General features: G+C 41.1%; 1 protein-coding gene across 2 annotated transcripts; it reads right to left on the bottom strand.

Annotated features, from left to right (window-relative positions):
• Positions 1 to 4,258: 4,258 nt before the first annotated feature.
• Positions 4,259 to 15,599, bottom strand: PYM1 (PYM1 exon junction complex associated factor). 2 transcript variants are annotated; one of them, XR_015747753.1, is made up of 5 exons: positions 15,539 to 15,599; positions 12,976 to 13,069; positions 10,228 to 10,842; positions 6,917 to 7,008; positions 4,259 to 4,864 (listed from the first exon to the last, which is right to left on the bottom strand). XR_015747753.1 is itself a non-coding variant. In XM_026678728.2 (3 exons), the coding sequence occupies exons 1-3, from the start codon at positions 15,597 to 15,599 to the stop codon at positions 10,323 to 10,325; spliced, it is 675 nt and encodes a 224-aa protein (XP_026534513.1). In that variant the 3' UTR covers positions 8,649 to 10,322. The 2 variants fall into 2 exon arrangements, 1 of the variants encoding a protein (XP_026534513.1); XM_026678728.2 differs by lacking the exons at positions 4,259 to 4,864; positions 6,917 to 7,008 and having other exon boundaries at positions 8,649 to 10,842.
• Between the last annotated feature and the right edge of the window lie 1,338 nt (positions 15,600 to 16,937).

Raw genomic sequence — 16,937 nt, 5'->3', positions numbered from 1 at the left:
GCTGTCTTCATTTCACTTATCAGAACTTTTGACTTTTGTGCTAAAGCCTAGTCTCTTAAGCGTGTTAAAAATGAAGTAGTGAATTAAAGTCAGGTTACTAGATTTGACCTGAATCTGGACAAAATCTGGACAAGCAATAGATGGCAGCACAAAGACCTTTTTGATATGTTTGCTGCCATCATGGTCAAGTACATTTAGCTAAACCAGTGTTTCTCAAACTTTCTGCAATTCTGGACAACTCAATAAATGTCCAGAAAAATGTGGGGACAACAATCATACAGACACTCTCTACTTAGTTTTTGGCCATCCCATCTTCTTGATATGTAATGGATATTTAAAACATTTAACAAAACATTCAATCCAAATTATAACCCTACTCAGGGCTAAAAATGAAACATCTCCAAATCCAGGTAGTCCAAATAGCCATAGCCATTCCATCGTGTCATCTTTCTACTGTATACCAAACCTGGTTGCAATTTGTTTACTTTTACTTTGTTTACTGTTGGCAGTTAATGTGTAGTTTGGTGGGTTTGTGTCGGTGAATGTGTGTGGCAAGGGGCTGATGAAGGCTCTGATTTTGACAGCTGGCTGGCAGTGAATGGGAGGGCTGTGATAGTGGACCAGTAAACCACAATGCCCTAAACAAAAGATTCCCAATAGTACCATAACAATGGCCCCAGCTCATATCACTTGTGATTCTCTGCTCAGTTGTGGCTTCCTACCAGCATCTGATGGATTGTGTATGTGTAACCCCAGGATCACAGCAAAGCATTAGCCCTCTTGGAAACAGGTCTCTTAGTAGGCATCCTTTCATGCCAGCCATCCCTGCTAGGCTTCATGGATGGCACAGAATGTTGGGATTGTTGCAGTGGTCATGTGAAATACAATCATAAGTCACTTTTTTCAGTGCCCATATAACTTCGAATGATCACTAAAGGAATGGTTGCAAATTGAGGCCTACCTGTATAAATGTGTCCCCCCAGCGGCCAGCAGAGCTGGCGGCAGACTTGGACAGTGAGGAGTTTGGGGAGGAACCTGGAGTCTGCGGAAAACCCTGATGAGTGCTCTGCCATCTGACAGTTATCAGCTGCCTTCGGAGTCGGAGATCAGTGGGGCAGAAGAACGGCTGGAGCCTGCTTCCAATGTGCGCGTGCACAGACCTGCCAGGAGAAGGGAACAGTTAAGGAACAAAGGTAGACTCGGGAGTAAAGGCACAGGTGGATGGTGAATGGCGCCTCCCATACGGAATAGAGTGGAGCGAAAGGGGAGTGGTGTTTGCAGGAGGCAATTAGTTTGTTTAATTAGTGTGAAGATTTGTTTGTGACTCTCAAAGACTCCTTGCCAAATATTTTCTTGTATAGCATTTGCGCTTGGAAGCTATTGGCCTGGCAGTTCTCCAAGCCTGATAAGGTCCGTGGTTGTAATTCACCCTTTGAAAGACTGTTTGCTGGGACTTTGCTAGATGTGAATGATAGGAATTCCCATTAGCCTAATAAAAGGGGGTTTTGTCGGTACAAGGAGTCTGCTTCGTGATTTTGTGAAGCCCAGGTCAGAAAAATAAGGATGTATGTTTCTCTCTCTTGCCTTTGGGAGTAAGCTGCTCCATTTCTTTTTCTTATCAGATACACCCCGAGTTCTTTTCCTATGACTGTAGTAGTCATCCTTTGGACAGATCAGAACTTTGTTGGCATGAGGAGGAGTTAGTCATGTCCCATTCACCATGAAAATGTCCACCACGTATTCATTTGCCTGTCCTTGCCAGCCACAAAAGTTTTAATTAGTCACAGGCATTGTTGCTTACAAATACTGTTGCTAATACACACACACAGACAAGCTCTGGGAAATCAGAAAGCCCTGCAGATTGCTAACCTTTGTGAATTCGTAGCAGCACATCTGGAATGCATTAGGCCCTCCAAAAGAACTGAGCCGAACAGAAAGCAGAGGACGTGTCGGCTTTGGGAGGCCCTTTGTGGGAAGGGCTGTTTTACCTCACTGAAAATTCCTTCCCTTTGCAAAGGAGGCAAGCAAAGTTACTAACCTACGAGAAGTTTGAACCCCTGGCCCACCCTCCCATGCCTTTGTTAGACATTTGTGGCACCCTGGATGGACTGAATGGAGGAGGGATGAAAGCTTTTTTTTCTTTATCATTTCATTTATTTCTTTACGATTACATTCTTTATCACTTCATCATTTCTTTACAGAGCACTTGGAGGCATTTCTCAACTATGAGCTTATTTTTGAGGGGTCAAGCAGCAGCTTGCTTACTCTGCATTGAGAAGTCACTGACTACCAATGAACAGTATGCGCTAATGAATCCTGCATTGCAAAACAGATGTGAAGGATGTTGCATTGGTTCTGAGAGCGCATACATTGTCAAGGAACTTTCAACTCTTCACGGAAACGTTTAAGCAAATTGGACAATAGCAGCTAAACTCAAAAAGCTGGTAATGACTTTTGAATCTACTAAAATATCTTCAGGGGAGAGGACCAAGAATGGGAATATTTCAGGGTGTTGTTTTTTTTAAACAAATTATGCCCACAAGGCATCATTTTAGAGATTATGAATTTAGATTTCTGTTTTTTTCCTTTTCCCCCTACTGGTTCCATCCATCTTCTACGATGTTGCTAATTCACACCACAGGGAAAATACATACATATCTTCTCTTTCAAAGTTTGCACTGCCCATCAGCTTTATAAGTGACTGTTGTGAAGCAAAACAATCTCTGGGTTCCTTTGAAATGAAGTCAATCTGGAATCTCAAAGAGAGTAAAGCAAAATAATAATGTAGTGAAGGAGCTGAATGCATAAAAGGAATTCCAGAGAATAAAGCAGAGGCTTTCTAAATTGCTACAAGACAACATATAGCTTGTGCTTATGTTGTGCACTTACCATGGTTGAATTAACAGTTTTTCTTGTTCAGTTTTCTCTGAGTTCCCATGATGCTTTGAAATACAACCTAATCACACAGACTGGGTTCATGTATTAGGCTGAAATATGTTGGTTAAGAATGCCATAGAGTTAAACTACCGTGTTTCTCCAACAATACGCCCCCCGCAATAGTTTGTTTTCTAGGCATAAAATGAAATTAAGCCCCTCCCCCCAAATTTAGGCCTAGTTTAAAACATGTGAAATTGGGTGGGGGGGGAAGGCTGGGGGGAACTTGCCATTAGGAATGCCCCGCGGGCAGCTACGCCTCACCATCAGCCGCTCCTAACACCATGGTGGAGCACAGAGGGCTCCCTTACCCCTCCCTTACCTGGGTCAGCAGGCGGGCGGCGTCGGCGTGGATGTCCAGGAGCATTTCAGCCGCTTCTCAGGCCTCCGTAGCTTCCATGGTTCCCACCAGTGCTGGCGCCTCTCTCACCAGCGCCGTCTCCAACAACAGCGTCTGAGTCATTCCCGCTTTTCCCCGGTCCCCGTAACAACAGGAAAAGAAAACATTTTGAGGTACCTGAGAGCGCTGCGCGCTGCGTTTTGGTTTAATCCCCAGTGGCTGGGTGGGCGTGAGAAGAGCCGAGCGAGCATCTCTGCTGTTGCTACCCTTGGTGCTCCAGCCTTGGGCTCTGCAAGTTTGCAAGAGTCCCGGTGCGCAGCCCGTTCCTGCATTCCAAGCGCCCAGGCCGAGCTGCAGCTGTCCCTCTCGCCAGCGCCGTCTCCAATAACAGCGGCAGCAGCGGCGGGAACCGTGGAAGTTACGGAGGCAGCTCCCCCACCCAAGAAGCGGCTAAAGTGGAATGCAGGAATGGGCTGCGCACCGGAACTTTGCAAACTTGCAGAGCCCGAGGCTGGAGCACCAAGGGTAGCAGCAGCAGAGACGCTCGCTTGGCTCTTCTCACGCCCACCCAGCCACTCAGGATTAAACCAAAACACAGCACACGGCGCTCCCAGGTACCTCAAAATCTTTTTTTCCTGTTGTTACGGGGACAGGGGAAAAGCGGGAGTGACTCAGACGCTGTTGTTGGAGACGGCGCTGGTGCACCGGGGGGGGGGATTAATTCACCCCCGAAAAGACATCCTAGCCGTTTTTTCGGGGCTCAAAAAAAAATAAGGCCCGGCCTTATTTTGTGAGAAACACGGTAGTAGAATGGCTTAAGAACATAACAGCTGGTCTATCATTTCCAAGGTGTATTCTAGACTAAAGGCTTATCTGGGATTTCTACATTATGTTAACTAAGGCATGATTTGTTGAACCCTGGTTTATTAAATAAGCCACATATTGACTTAGCATGTCCAGACAATATACTAAACCAAAATCAAATAAACTGTACAATGCTTTATTATATGATATTTAAAATCTATGTGGTGTTCATTTGCATGTAACAGATATACAGTATTTCTGCAATTGATTCCTAAAACTAAGAAATTGAAAACATGAGACGCGGACAAAAGATGAGAACAATAAACTCCCAGAGTGGTTTAACTACTGGGGCAAGAAAAGTTGTAAAACGGAGCAAAATTCTTCTAATACATGTCTTACTTAGCAATGGAAAACATAGGCTCAATTGTGGTCATAAGTCAAGGATTACCTTTACTAGAGAAAGTGGCAGGTTACCACAATCCTTGATATTTCTGATTGATAGAAATAATGAGGTTCAGAGGAATTAAGCTCCTTGGACAAGGACAGCTTTCTCTCCAAAGCCATTGTGAGTGGAGTTCGTGGAATCTATTGGTAAGCCTTCTGGCTGGGAATTCTATTGTCAACCCAGGAATTGTCACACCACAGAAAGTCAACAAGATCCTTTTGTGTTAGCAACTTGGTATCAGATGAGCCGATTGTGTCATAAGAGTGAAGACAGTATCATTGCAAAGCTGGTTGGCTCTTCCTCAAAGAAATGTGTTGAGTTAATCCTTTACGTAGCTGAAACTAAAATAAAATTGACCAACTTAGAATATTGTGTTTGTGTTGTTATACAGCTCTCATCATCTCTATGCAACAGTTATTGAACTACAAGTCTTAATATTAAAACTAAGGAAATAACACAATATATTATTCAGATAGGTATTCAACATTCTTACAAATTTGTTTTTAGTCTTCACACCCAGTTTTTAGACAAAAAGTAGCAATTGATGATCAAGACTGTTTCATGACTGAACATAAATTTGATCCCTAGATCTGACCTGCTAACCACTGAACTATACTGTATTTGACAACAGATTGGGGGCCAAACTTATAGCATTGCTGATTTAGCACCATATTTATAGACATGTTAGATGAGACTTTGAGTACAATATAGTTATGACTGGGGCTCCTTGGTAGTCTCTGAGATTGGTTGTTTTCTTACAGACTTTTCATTACCCAAACTAGGTAACATCATCAGTGCTAACTAGTTTGGGTAATGAAACATCTGCAAGAAAGCAAATTCAGAAAGCACCAAGGAGCCCTCTTTTTGACCCTGAGCTACAAATATTCTCCTTCATAGTTATAATTGAATTGAAAATTCAATAAGCTTGAGGTTAATTATTGCCTCCAATCAAGCATAAGAATGTAATCCTCCTTTCCCTCTTGTAGAAACCCTTCTCAGGAACTGCAGTTTTTATTGGGGGGAAATTTCTGACTAACACCAAAAGGGGATTTCCTCTACAAAAACAATGTTGACTATGAATGTTAAAATTGGAATAACAGATACATTAATACATTAAGAAATGGCCCTGGTTTAGGAAGAATTATTTAAATTGATGGATTTGCTAAATAATCCAGTTCAAACACAAATATCCTTGAGCCAATAGTCAACAGCTTTAACAGCCCTAAATTCTGGCTAGATTTACACTTGCACTAACGTATAATTTTTTTAAAAAGCATGACACGTTGAATAATATTTGGCTAAATTCACATATTAAGCCAAACATCACTGTATAAGCTACAATAGCTGGGTTTATACATCATATCAAGCTCCACTGTTGTAAAATCTCATTTTTGCTTAAAATGTGACTTTGACTCTGATAGATGCTTATCTGGGAATATAAATGGTAAAGAATCTCTGCCCCAATTAATTTTGCAAATAAATCTCAACACTTTCAAAATAAACTAGAGGTGTATTTGGTCAACAAAGGATCCTGCAAAGAATAATTAGCTAACAGCTTTGTTTTGTGACATTTGGCGGATGCATGTCATCCAACAGTGGAATGGAATGGAATAGAGTTCTTTATTGTCCAAGTGTGATTGAACACATAAGGAATTTGTGTCTGGTGCATATACAAGTGTGTAATAAAAATATACTATACAGTACTGTGCAATCTACTTTTTTTCTAAACATAAGGCCTACCCCATGTATTAACTGAGTTGAAATTCAGGTGACAATTCTTAACATTATCTTGAAAAAAAACACCAGTGTTATTTATCATTTGGTTTAATCTCTGCCTTCCTTGGCATTTATATGATCTTACTTATTGACTGGAGGGAAAATCAAACGCTGAAGCAAATAGCAAATGAAAGCAGATGTCAAAATAACCAAATGTTTGCCCTCAGTGGCAAGGACTTCCCCCACTTCACATATTTAAGTTTCGCCCATCATGTAAAAGCAAAATACTTCAGGTTGCAAGACTTGACTTTATTTTTCAACCAGAATCCGTAAGCCTGTCAACTTGTGCTTTTGAGTTACAGCATTTTGAACCACCCACCCACCTGCCGCAAAGGACTTTTAAGTCAAAAGGAGAGTGAGCTTCTTGAAAGAAAGATTAAAAACCACAAGGGGAACATTCAAAAAAGTTACCCTATGTTTAAAATTACTCGACAAGGAGTACAATTGAAATAAAGGAAAATAGAGTTCATCAGAGACCAAGGAAAAGATATCATAGAGTTGGAAGAATAATAACTCCTGGAAGTTTTGTCTAGGGACTATAGCTTTCATTAACATGCATTTCACCAAACCTATCAGCCACCTTCAGCTCCTAGTACAAATTAGAGAAAGATACAAACCTTGCTGGGAGGGAAACAATGGGAGGGGAACAACAGCAGCAGCTGTGTTTTTGATGTACCCCTAAGCTTCTCCAGGTGATCCTTTAATCGTTCTGGTAAAACAAAAGGACAGCTGGGTAAACAGCAGATAAAGGATATTTGGGAACCATGTGGTATTCTCCAATTCGTTTGCACCGCAAATGATGTTCCTGACTATTGGCTACAATTGGAAAGGCTGATGATAGTTGGAACCAATGCTTGCTAGAAGGGGTCCTGTTCCCCAGATCGTCCCTAGTAGTAGACAACACTATCCTGAGTCCTCATCTGTCTGATGAGTGGCTCCCTGGAAAGCAAAGCTAATTTTTCAAGTGATGCAGTTATTCTTTTTACTCTCAGCCATGAGCTCAGTGACCTGCATCTAAGGGCTACAGAGGAATAGGGGAAAAACAGTCTGAGATGGGATCTAGGTTAGTAATATATGAATGCCTTAGCCAGGCATGTTGGTCTAAAAAGAGACCTGCAAATTTGTCATTCAGTATATGGGGTAGTGTGTGTGTGTTACCCTGAGGGATGAGTTTTTGCTAGTCCATCTAAAGCAGAGGTATCCAAGCTTTGCAACTTTCAGACCCATGGACTTCAGTTCCCAGAATTCCCCAGCCAGCTATGCTGAACAACTGTCTGGGGAACTCTAGGTGTGGAAGTCCACAGGTCTGAAAGTTGCCAAGGTTGGACGCCCCTCATCTAAAGGAATATTAGCATGTGTGTGAAGTGGTGACAAAATGATACATATAAAGTAGCTGAGCATACAAGACAGCCCTATTAATTTTAGCACCACCTGCTGGACAAAGGTAACAAAACCCTTAATCCAGCATTGGCCAATGTTACTGTCCTTTGTTTTCACACAGCTATAGGAGCAGCTGCTGCTGGGTTTTACCCGTTCCTGAACAGAAGGTGCAATCCGACACCAACAACGTTACCTTCCACTAACAAAAGTCATTCAGTGTACACTCTATTTCTTGACACTGACTTTGAACTGCAACGCTGATTTCATGACTGAAACTTTAGCCTGATTTTTTTTTAAACTCCCTTGCTTCTTTCCCATCTTCTGCCTTTGGTAATTTCACTGTAACCCAGTGGTACCTGGAAAGCTTCAATTTTTGCTCAGAGTCTGGCACAGAGACTGCACTTTGCTCATGCCAGTGTTAGTTAAGAGACAGAAAGAAAAATCTCAATTTAAACTAGAAGTGTGAAATTAAATTTTGTTTTCTTAAACCGAATACACATCCCAGCTGGGACACATGAAAGATCGATCCTCTGACATCGATGAAAATATTTTAGTGTATTAACATATCTAGATATAATATGATTAAACTGCAGATTTTTTCTCATAACCAGGAAGACAGCATGTACTGTAGGGTCATCTGCAGCCTCAACTCTTTGTCTCTCTCTGTGTGTATAAAACCACACATTTTTTAAAAAAATTATTCCAAGTTACTCAATTTCAGCTTTCTGCTATGTGAGATGGCGAATATATAAAAATGGCAGTTTAACACAGTGGTGTTTGTGAGGTCAACTAGAAAGAGGGAGTATTGTGTGTCACCTTGAGTTGCAGAGTGAAAGGCATGACATCAATCAATACATAAATAAATAACACATTCAGCATCAAAGAACATCCCACAAAAAACTAACAAACAGAAAAATTTTGTCCTGGCCATGTCTATAACACAGCTACCCATATTATACACAACTGCTCTTTTCTTTGCAGACTTTATTATTATCACTCCAAAAGTTACGTGTAGTTTCTGGTCACCTCAGGATTGGTCATTTCCTCCCTTAAAATTTGGTCCTATGTTTTAAGCCAGGGCTGTCAAACTCATGGCCCACGGGCCGGATACGTCATGTGCTGGCCATGCTTGGTTTAGTGAAGGGGAAAAGTAAGTCCCAATACGTCACGTGACACCATTGTGACAACGCAAGTTTGATACCTCTGTTTTATGTGAACCGATTCTCAGAATTGGTCTTAGGCTGTGGTAATTCTTGACCACTGTTCTAATATAGAAATGAAAGAGAAAGGAGAGGAGAGAGGGAGAGAGAGAATTTAGTTATCTTGGTTAAGAAGCCCTTGGACTTTTATTCAAATTGAAGATACCTGTTTATTCTGCCTTTCTCTTCACTTTTCCCCAAGTTTAAATTTCCTGTTATCTGAAAGGGACAAGAACTGTGCCTACTACACCGAGGATGACCACACCATATCCACACATATTTATTATCAATTCTATTTCTAATCCTTACATGAAACACAAGGACCAGATTCACACAAAACATCCAGCTCTTAGTTAACCAAGCACAAAATGTTCAGGGACTTTATCTGGGATGCAAAAACTCTGGACAATGATTAGAGGGAAACTTTTAGATCAATCTCTTCTACTGCCACTTGGCAGTCAAGCAGATTTGTTGTCCGGATATGACTAAGGAAATAAATTTTGCTACTTAAATTTGATAGTCTAGATCACACAACATAAGACAAGGTCTCTAGACTCATGCAACAAGCTGCCATTATAAGTCATTCCATTTTAGTCTCAAGGTGCATGTTATGCAACCCCAGCCTGGGAGCTGCCTTAGATAAACCAAAGCACTGTGAGATCAGCATTGTTAAGACCGATTGACAGTGACCACCCAGGGCTTCAAACAGGACTTTTCTTCCAATCTGAGGATAATTGGGATCAGACTTCAAAACGTCTGCATATAAAACACATGTTCCATCACTGAACTACTGTCCCTTTTGCCATTTTCACATCTATCACAGACCGCTTTTGACACTGGGCTGCATCCACCAGCCAAAGAAAGGGAAGCCTATAAAAATGCTAATATCATACAGAAGACTTTTTTTTAAAAAAAAAAAAAAAAGTACATTGGGGGTAAAACACAGATGTCCTAGAGTTAGAAGTCACTACTGCAATTTTTATTATTGCATCCCTTTTTCAAAATGAAGAGGAAGGAGAAGATGGAAGGCTGTGTGATTGTTACAGAGAACATGAGAATGTTGAATATAATATAGTGGCAGCAGTTAAAAAAGAGACTGCTCGCCCTGCTCAGATGCCTCTGAAAGCCAGCCCCTCGGTGTGAAATGACATTTCAGCCACCCACCTGGAACAGGAATGGAGGTGGGAAGGGGAGGAAGAAACTAGAAAGAACTAGGTGGCAAAGTTGTTGTCCTTAAAGAAGTCCTAGATAGCTAACACATCAACAGCTGGGAGAAATACTTTTAAAAATTTAGACAGCACCAACATAAAATAAAATAATGATACAAAGGAGAAGGCTGAAGACATCACCATCTTCTGGTCTTTTTGTTGTACAGTTCTGAGAACGTTTCCCCGGGGGACGGTTTGTTCCTATGCACACTAGGTCCGGTTGATATTCCAACCCTTTACAAATCCAGTTCCAGGTCCTCAAGTTCCTCTTCCAAAGCTTTCCGTCGAGCCAGCTTCTCTAACTGCTCTTTGGTCGGTTGCTTGATCTCCCCAGAGTCAATCCTCGCCTGCAGATCCTCCACCTGCCGTAGTTTCTTTTTCAGGTTTTTAATTTTCTTGTTCTTCTCTAAGGTGGCAGTGTCGGAAGCCGACGAGACATCCCTGCTGCCAGCGGGGGCCCTTGGGTTGGCATCAGACACAGCCAGCTTACCATCCCCACAGCTGCTCGGTGTCGCCGACAAGGTTGTTTTCTCTAGAGACTGAATCAGGTCATCGGCATCTCGATCCCCTTTTTCCTGCTGCTGTTTTCTCTTCTCCTTCCGTTTGAGATTCCTCTTGGCGGTCTTAGAGAGCCCTGTCTCTCCACCCTCGGGTCCCTTTGACGTTTGACGGGCCACAGGCGTGTGGACTTCTGGATTCAAGCCTGGAGGTAACTCTGGCTTGCTTTTAAAGAACTTCACATATTTATTCTCATACCTGCATGAAATAAAAGAGAACGTGGTGTAAAGACAGACCATGTTTCCTTGGGAAGTTCAAGGCGGCAGACACGGAAGGTTATCTTCACTTTATCCACACATGGAGCTTCTGTAAAATAGGCTGGACTGAGAGGAGTGACTCTGATAGAAGAGTCCTAGCTAGCACTGATGATGTTACCTAGTTTGATAATGAAATGTCAAGGAAACCACCAAGCTCAGAGAGCACTAAGGAACCCTCCCCCAACCTCCCTGGAGGAGTGACTGTTTGAAAACTTTCTTAGAAGTGTTGCAGTGACAAAAAAGTGCTGTCTGGGAATCAAACTGGTCATTATTAAAACATTTGGAGCATACCAAGGTGCAGAAATCTAACTTAAGAGCATACAGGTCATTCTAGAAAGTGTTAACTTTGCATAGCAACCTACAAAATGGAAATACTGTATATTAAATATCAGGGACGTAGCTTAGGTCAGGTGGTCTCAGCAAATTTTCCCAGTCATTTTTCAGAGTAGACTAATGCAAGCAATCTTTATGCTGCTTCATGTCTACTAGATGAACACTGAAACTTGGGACAATCACTTCTGGTCTAAAAAAGACAACGGCTGTGCAACATTCCCATTCAAAGGCAGAAAAGTGCTGAACTGCATGCAGGGGAATGTGCAAAGTACCCATATTGAGCTCCTTGAGTAAAACATTTTGGGATTGTGCTGCAATTGCAAAGGACCACTATCCAAACCTGGGGGAAATGGCAGCTGCGTTAAGGAGTTGCAGAAAGGTCCCGCATCAGCATCCCAGACCCTCTGACTTTTTGCCGTTAAATTTGGCTATAGCAGGGGTGTCAAACTCACCGTGTCATGGCAGCATCATGTGACGTATTGAGACTTTTTCCCCCTTCACTAAACTGGGCATGAGCGTGGCCAGCGCATGATGCATCTGGCCCGCAGGCCAGGAGTTTGACAGCCCTGGGCTATAGCATAGTTGCACAAAATGCCCAAATTTCTTGCTTCCCGCTGCATCACATTCTAGGGAAATGAAAATACTTTAGCCAAGCATTGAATATTTCTGTCTGCTGACCAATCAACAGACATTCTTATTGGACATTCTTTATGCCATTATGAAGAAACCTTCCCAGCCTGGTGCCCTCCAAGCTATAAAAATCATTATTACTGTTAACAGTCCTGAGATAATTGTTGTGAACTGTTTAGAACTATTCATAATCCTACAGTACTACACAATGCGATATCAGCTTTGTTCTCTGTTCACACTGAAATCATAGTCCTGCATAGTTCTAAAGACTATGGTCTCTTTATGACCTGTGGACTTCAACTCCCAGAATTCCTGAGCTAGTCTAGCTGGCTCAGGAATTCTGGGAGTTGAAGTCCACAGGTCATAAAGGTACTATAATTCCCCACCCCTTTTCTAAAGGATTCACAAACTGGATCTCACCACTGTGGTCATGAAACTAAACTTTCACAATCGGCCAATAACTTTTAACATAGCACATGTTAGAAAGAAGACTGCAAAAAAAACCCTATCCATCATTCCATTATCAAAAGTAAGGAAAAAATATAATGTAGTAATATGTTCAGAAACTTACTGCCCTGGAATAAGGAAATTTCACTTCAGCCATCCCAGCTAAAGAAAAATTTTAAGGGGAAAAGGAAACTGAGATAGAATTATAATTATATACTGTCTTGAACATCTAAATGTTCGAAAAGTCAGTAGGTGGGGGTTCCCCCCCCAAAAAAAATATATCTAAAAGCATTAAATGCTTAGTGAGAATTCCAAGCTTTTCCTATCAAAAGCAGACCAAATTTCTCCTGATCTGAAGCCATATCACTAATGAAAACTGTTTTTTTCAAGAGTATCATTCCAAAGACTGAAGATGATGATGGAAGGTGTGTGTGTGTCCTGGCAATGTTCTGTTTTTTGCTTTCTTGCCCTCCTAGACACGACTAATACAATGGGAGGATAAAGACTATATAAAATAACATTTCCTGCATCAGATAAGATAGTTTGTGAGGCAGGCAATCATGCTTATGTTAGCCTTTAAGTTGTTACAAGAGCATTTATTTTGCTTGTGTGGCTACTTCTTTGTACATATCCATAAGAAGAGAAGGATGAGGATCAGACTTACACTGGCACTTCTTCTTGGGGAACATAGCCTTCTTTCACCCGTCTTTGTTTTCTCCAAGTACCATCTGGACGCTGTGTGGATGCAATGTATTTTCCTGAAATATGGGTTGGTTATTTTAGTTTGAGAAGGAAACTGCTATCAATCAATCAATCAACCAATCAGTCATATTTTCTTGGGTGATCATTAGGAATTTCAAGCCTTAAAAAAAAACATTGTGAAAAATTCCTCTGCAAAACAGGAAAAAGATATACATAAACCCAACCAGCCATTCAAATTCCACAAGCAGCCTAATTTAACTAATCATAAAAATCTAATCCTGGTTAGATTATTTGGTGTATGACATGTCATACATGAGCTAGCAATATATATTAATATATTACCTGAATTAGTAAAACACAAAAAAATATGTTTAAAAGATCTGTGTTCAAATACCAATGTTTGTGGGATTATTTATATGTCTTCCTACGTCTAGGAGTTCAGCGACCCATTTAGCTTTTCAAAATTGTTGGGCAGATGTTGTGCAAGTGCCAGAGGGGGCTTCCTGGACTTGAGTCTTCCTGCTAATAAATGAGGAAGATCGGTGTGCACCAGTAGGATGGAGATGACCCTGGTTAGTGTCTGGAGGGGAGACCACTGGCCACTAAGAAATACCAAGGCTATCTACTAGGCAAAGAAGTGAAAAACAAAAACAAAAAACTTTTAGCAAAAAACAATGGCAAACTACTTTGATACCTTTGGTAATAAAGCTAGATGGGGGTTTCCATGATGTCATGAGGAATTCAGGAACTAACACAAAGGAGACTTTTTACCTTTTTTTATATGAAAGATAAAGATATAAAGAAATGAAAGAAAAATGCCTCTACAGTTCTTCACAAGTAATTATGGATTTTTTTTTACAGGGCAACACTTAATACTTCAAAATATTCCTGTCAGTTCTGTCAGATGATCCTGTAAGTTAGCACAGGATTCTCATTAAAAAAGAAGATAAAATGACATGTGCAGCATATGATTATATGCAACATAAATAATGCATAACACGCATGACAAAACTGGCATAAGGAAAACAGAAACATAAAAAATCACTAATATTTTCAGAGGCAGCAAGGCTACACTGCTTCCTTAAATCAACCGCAGCAATTTACTAAAGAGACTTGGATTCAAATCTCTAATGCAGACACAAAGCTGACAGGGTGATTTTAGTCAATTTCTCTCTTAATTTAATCCATCTCATAAAACTATTCTGAAGAGAAAAAAACATGATAAACAAGGTTTTTATATTGAAAAGGTGACATTAAAGACTCTTCTATTATATATGGATTTGACTAAAAAGTCCAGGAGGATTACCCTGAAACTTCAATTGGTCAAGGGAGAAAAAAGTTCAGAAATTTTAACCTCTTCAAAAATTCTGCACAACTGTTAAATTATATTCCAAGACACGTTTTAGGGGGGAAGAAACCAGTAACATCTGCAATCCAAAAATGGATGGAAATTCACTTAAAAAGAGAACAGTGAGCTTAAGACCCACATTAGATGTTTGGCATGTAGAAGCTATGCATACAAAATTGTAGATACTCACCTATGTGGGGGGAGAAGCAAAATCGGTGGAAGGACTTCCTTAGAAATTTTACTATTTTATTAGGAATTTATTAAGCCTATTGAAGATTTTTTTAAAAAAATCATTGAAATCTTTTAAGCAACAAATGCTTCTTTTATCAGACTTCATTATGAGAAAAGGTGGGGAAGAAACAAAAATAGATTTTACAGCCATATCTGTACCAGGGTCGTGTTGTTGGATCCCATCACCGATATCATTTGATTTAGATACCTAAGCCCCCAAAGCTGACTAATTTGATTAGATGCCATTTTCAGATCCCTAATTAGATACCCCTAGTTTGATTTCGATAACCATTTCTCCCACTAAACCTGATTTCTTCGGATATATTGGGCTGCAATCCTCATCTTTTCCACCTAAACTGGTTGGGGATGAGAGGAATTGGTGGCCCACTACTTCGATGGAAGAGCTTCGATAGAAAAGGACACACATATGCATATACAATGACTAAAAAGCTTTATTTAGAGTTAGACGCCCTCGGAGGTAAGAGTCCCACGGGAATTCCCGGGATACTGCAAAGGCAATCCCCGTAGGGGCTGCCCTCTTGCTGCCACGCACGTGAGAAAGCGAAGAAGAGGGAAACCTTAAGCGCCTCGCACCACCTACACACCCCCCGGGCTGGCTTTCCGCGGGCGCGGAGAGGGCTGCCTTGCTGCAAGGGGCGTGGCGCGAGAAGACGAGCCCGGGAAGGGGCGGGGCCCAGAGGCGAGGAGAACAGGTAGCCCAGAGAGAAAAGGAGGGACGCCCTCGAGGGGGGCGTGGCGTAAGAGCGGGACGGACAAACGGGGATGGAGATGGGGTGGAGCCTCGCTTCGGAAAAGAACCCGGGATGGAGCGGTCGGGCGCGAAGGTGGGGAGGGCGGGTGTCCGAGTTGGAGGGAGTCAGGGGAAGAAAGGGTCTGGCACTTGAAATTACGTCCCTCACACCCCAACCGCAGCTCCCTCACTCACCGGTTTCATCAGTAACATAGGGTGTCGCCATCTTGGAAACGCGACCCACTTCCGGTCGCATTCCCCCCTCCCCCGGATATGGCGCGGAGGGGAGGAGAAGACGGCGGCCATTTTGTCCGGGAACGGAACTGCTTTTTTGCTTCACTTTTGGGTTTTTTTGCGCTCTTGGTATCGGACGCTTAATAATCTTTGGGTGGGGGATCTCGCCAATAGTTCTGCGTGCAAAAACTAAAATTAAACATTTTTTGAACCTCGAAGCCAACCTCCTTAACTCCCAAATGTTTCTCTGAGGTTGGTTATTTGTTCACTGCATTCTCTTGTTTATCTAGCAAATATTGCACCCCAAAGAAGGATTCCACCTGTTTATAGCAATGCAGCACAGCTCTCCTTCCCGATTTTATTTTAAATATACTTTGCTTGATCTTGCAAATTCTGTTCTGCAAGCATTTGGAAGAGACAGCATTTGTTAAAGTTGTTTTATCTTAGGAATTTACGCCAGTTCTTGTAGTTGAGGTATGCTTCAGTATAGGACTCTAGAAAACTAAATAAATTACAGTATAACGTTAACCATGGATAAGTAATTTGCAAATTTACCCGTGCCTTAGAATAATGCTGGAAAGTGTTAATTTCACAAATAAAAGACATAAAAGAGATGAAGAAGCTGAAGACTGAAAACCTTGACTTCTATTATAAGTGTTTATCCCTCAAAACACAGATATCTAAATTCAGAAAGTTAAGACTTAAGCAGGTAAATTTGCTGAATTATAATCAGGATAATATGGTAGCATATGGCATTTTATGTAACTCAAGTAGTTATACTATGGATATTGATAAAATAGTTGTAATTTGGGAGAGGGTTTTCTCTTTCTAAAATAACTCCTATAATAGGTAAACAAGTTATCACACAATTTTTCAGAAAATACTAGTGAGATTTTCTTTCCCACTCTGGAATGAAATAGAAGAGAATATTCTTTATTGGTCAAGTGTGATTGGACACACAAAGAATTTGTCTTTGGTGCATAAGCTCTCGTATATTTTAGCAACAAGTGATAAATCATAATCATAAATACAATCATAAGGTACAACAGTCGGTGATAGTCATGGGATACTAAATAAGCAATCAACATAAATCATAATAGGATACTAAATAGAAATAATCATAAGATACAAAAAGTTATAGTCATAAGAAGCCAAGGAAATAGGTAATAGGAAAGATGAGAAGATGATAGTAATACAGTCTTCCTACGTGGTTTGCCATCCCAGGGAATAAGATAGTGTTGTGGGAATTAGTTGTTTAGCAGAGTGATAGCATGGGGGGAAAACTCTTTATGTCTGGTTGTTTTGGCGTGCAATGCCCTGTAGCGTCGTTTTGAGGGAAGACATTGAAATAATTTAGGTC

Source organism: Notechis scutatus, chromosome 2, assembly GCF_049901735.1.
Source record: "Notechis scutatus isolate UNSWTSFEM ecotype Mainland chromosome 2, rNotScu1.2, whole genome shotgun sequence".
Taxonomy (NCBI): domain Eukaryota; kingdom Metazoa; phylum Chordata; class Lepidosauria; order Squamata; family Elapidae; genus Notechis; species Notechis scutatus.
This window is presented reverse-complemented; position numbering and strand designations above follow the sequence as displayed.

Excerpts from the sequence above, each read along its gene's own strand:
- PYM1 (XM_026678728.2), bottom strand. The coding sequence starts at position 15,599 with ATGCGACCGGAAGTGGGTCGCGTTTCCAAGATGGCGACACCCTATGTT. Across the intron at positions 13,070-15,538 it reads CTATGTTACTGATGAAACCG|GAAAATACATTGCATCCACA; the intron begins GTGAGTGAGGGA and ends CCCATATTTCAG. Across the intron at positions 10,843-12,975 it reads CCCCAAGAAGAAGTGCCAGT|GTATGAGAATAAATATGTGA; the intron begins GTAAGTCTGATC and ends TATTTCATGCAG.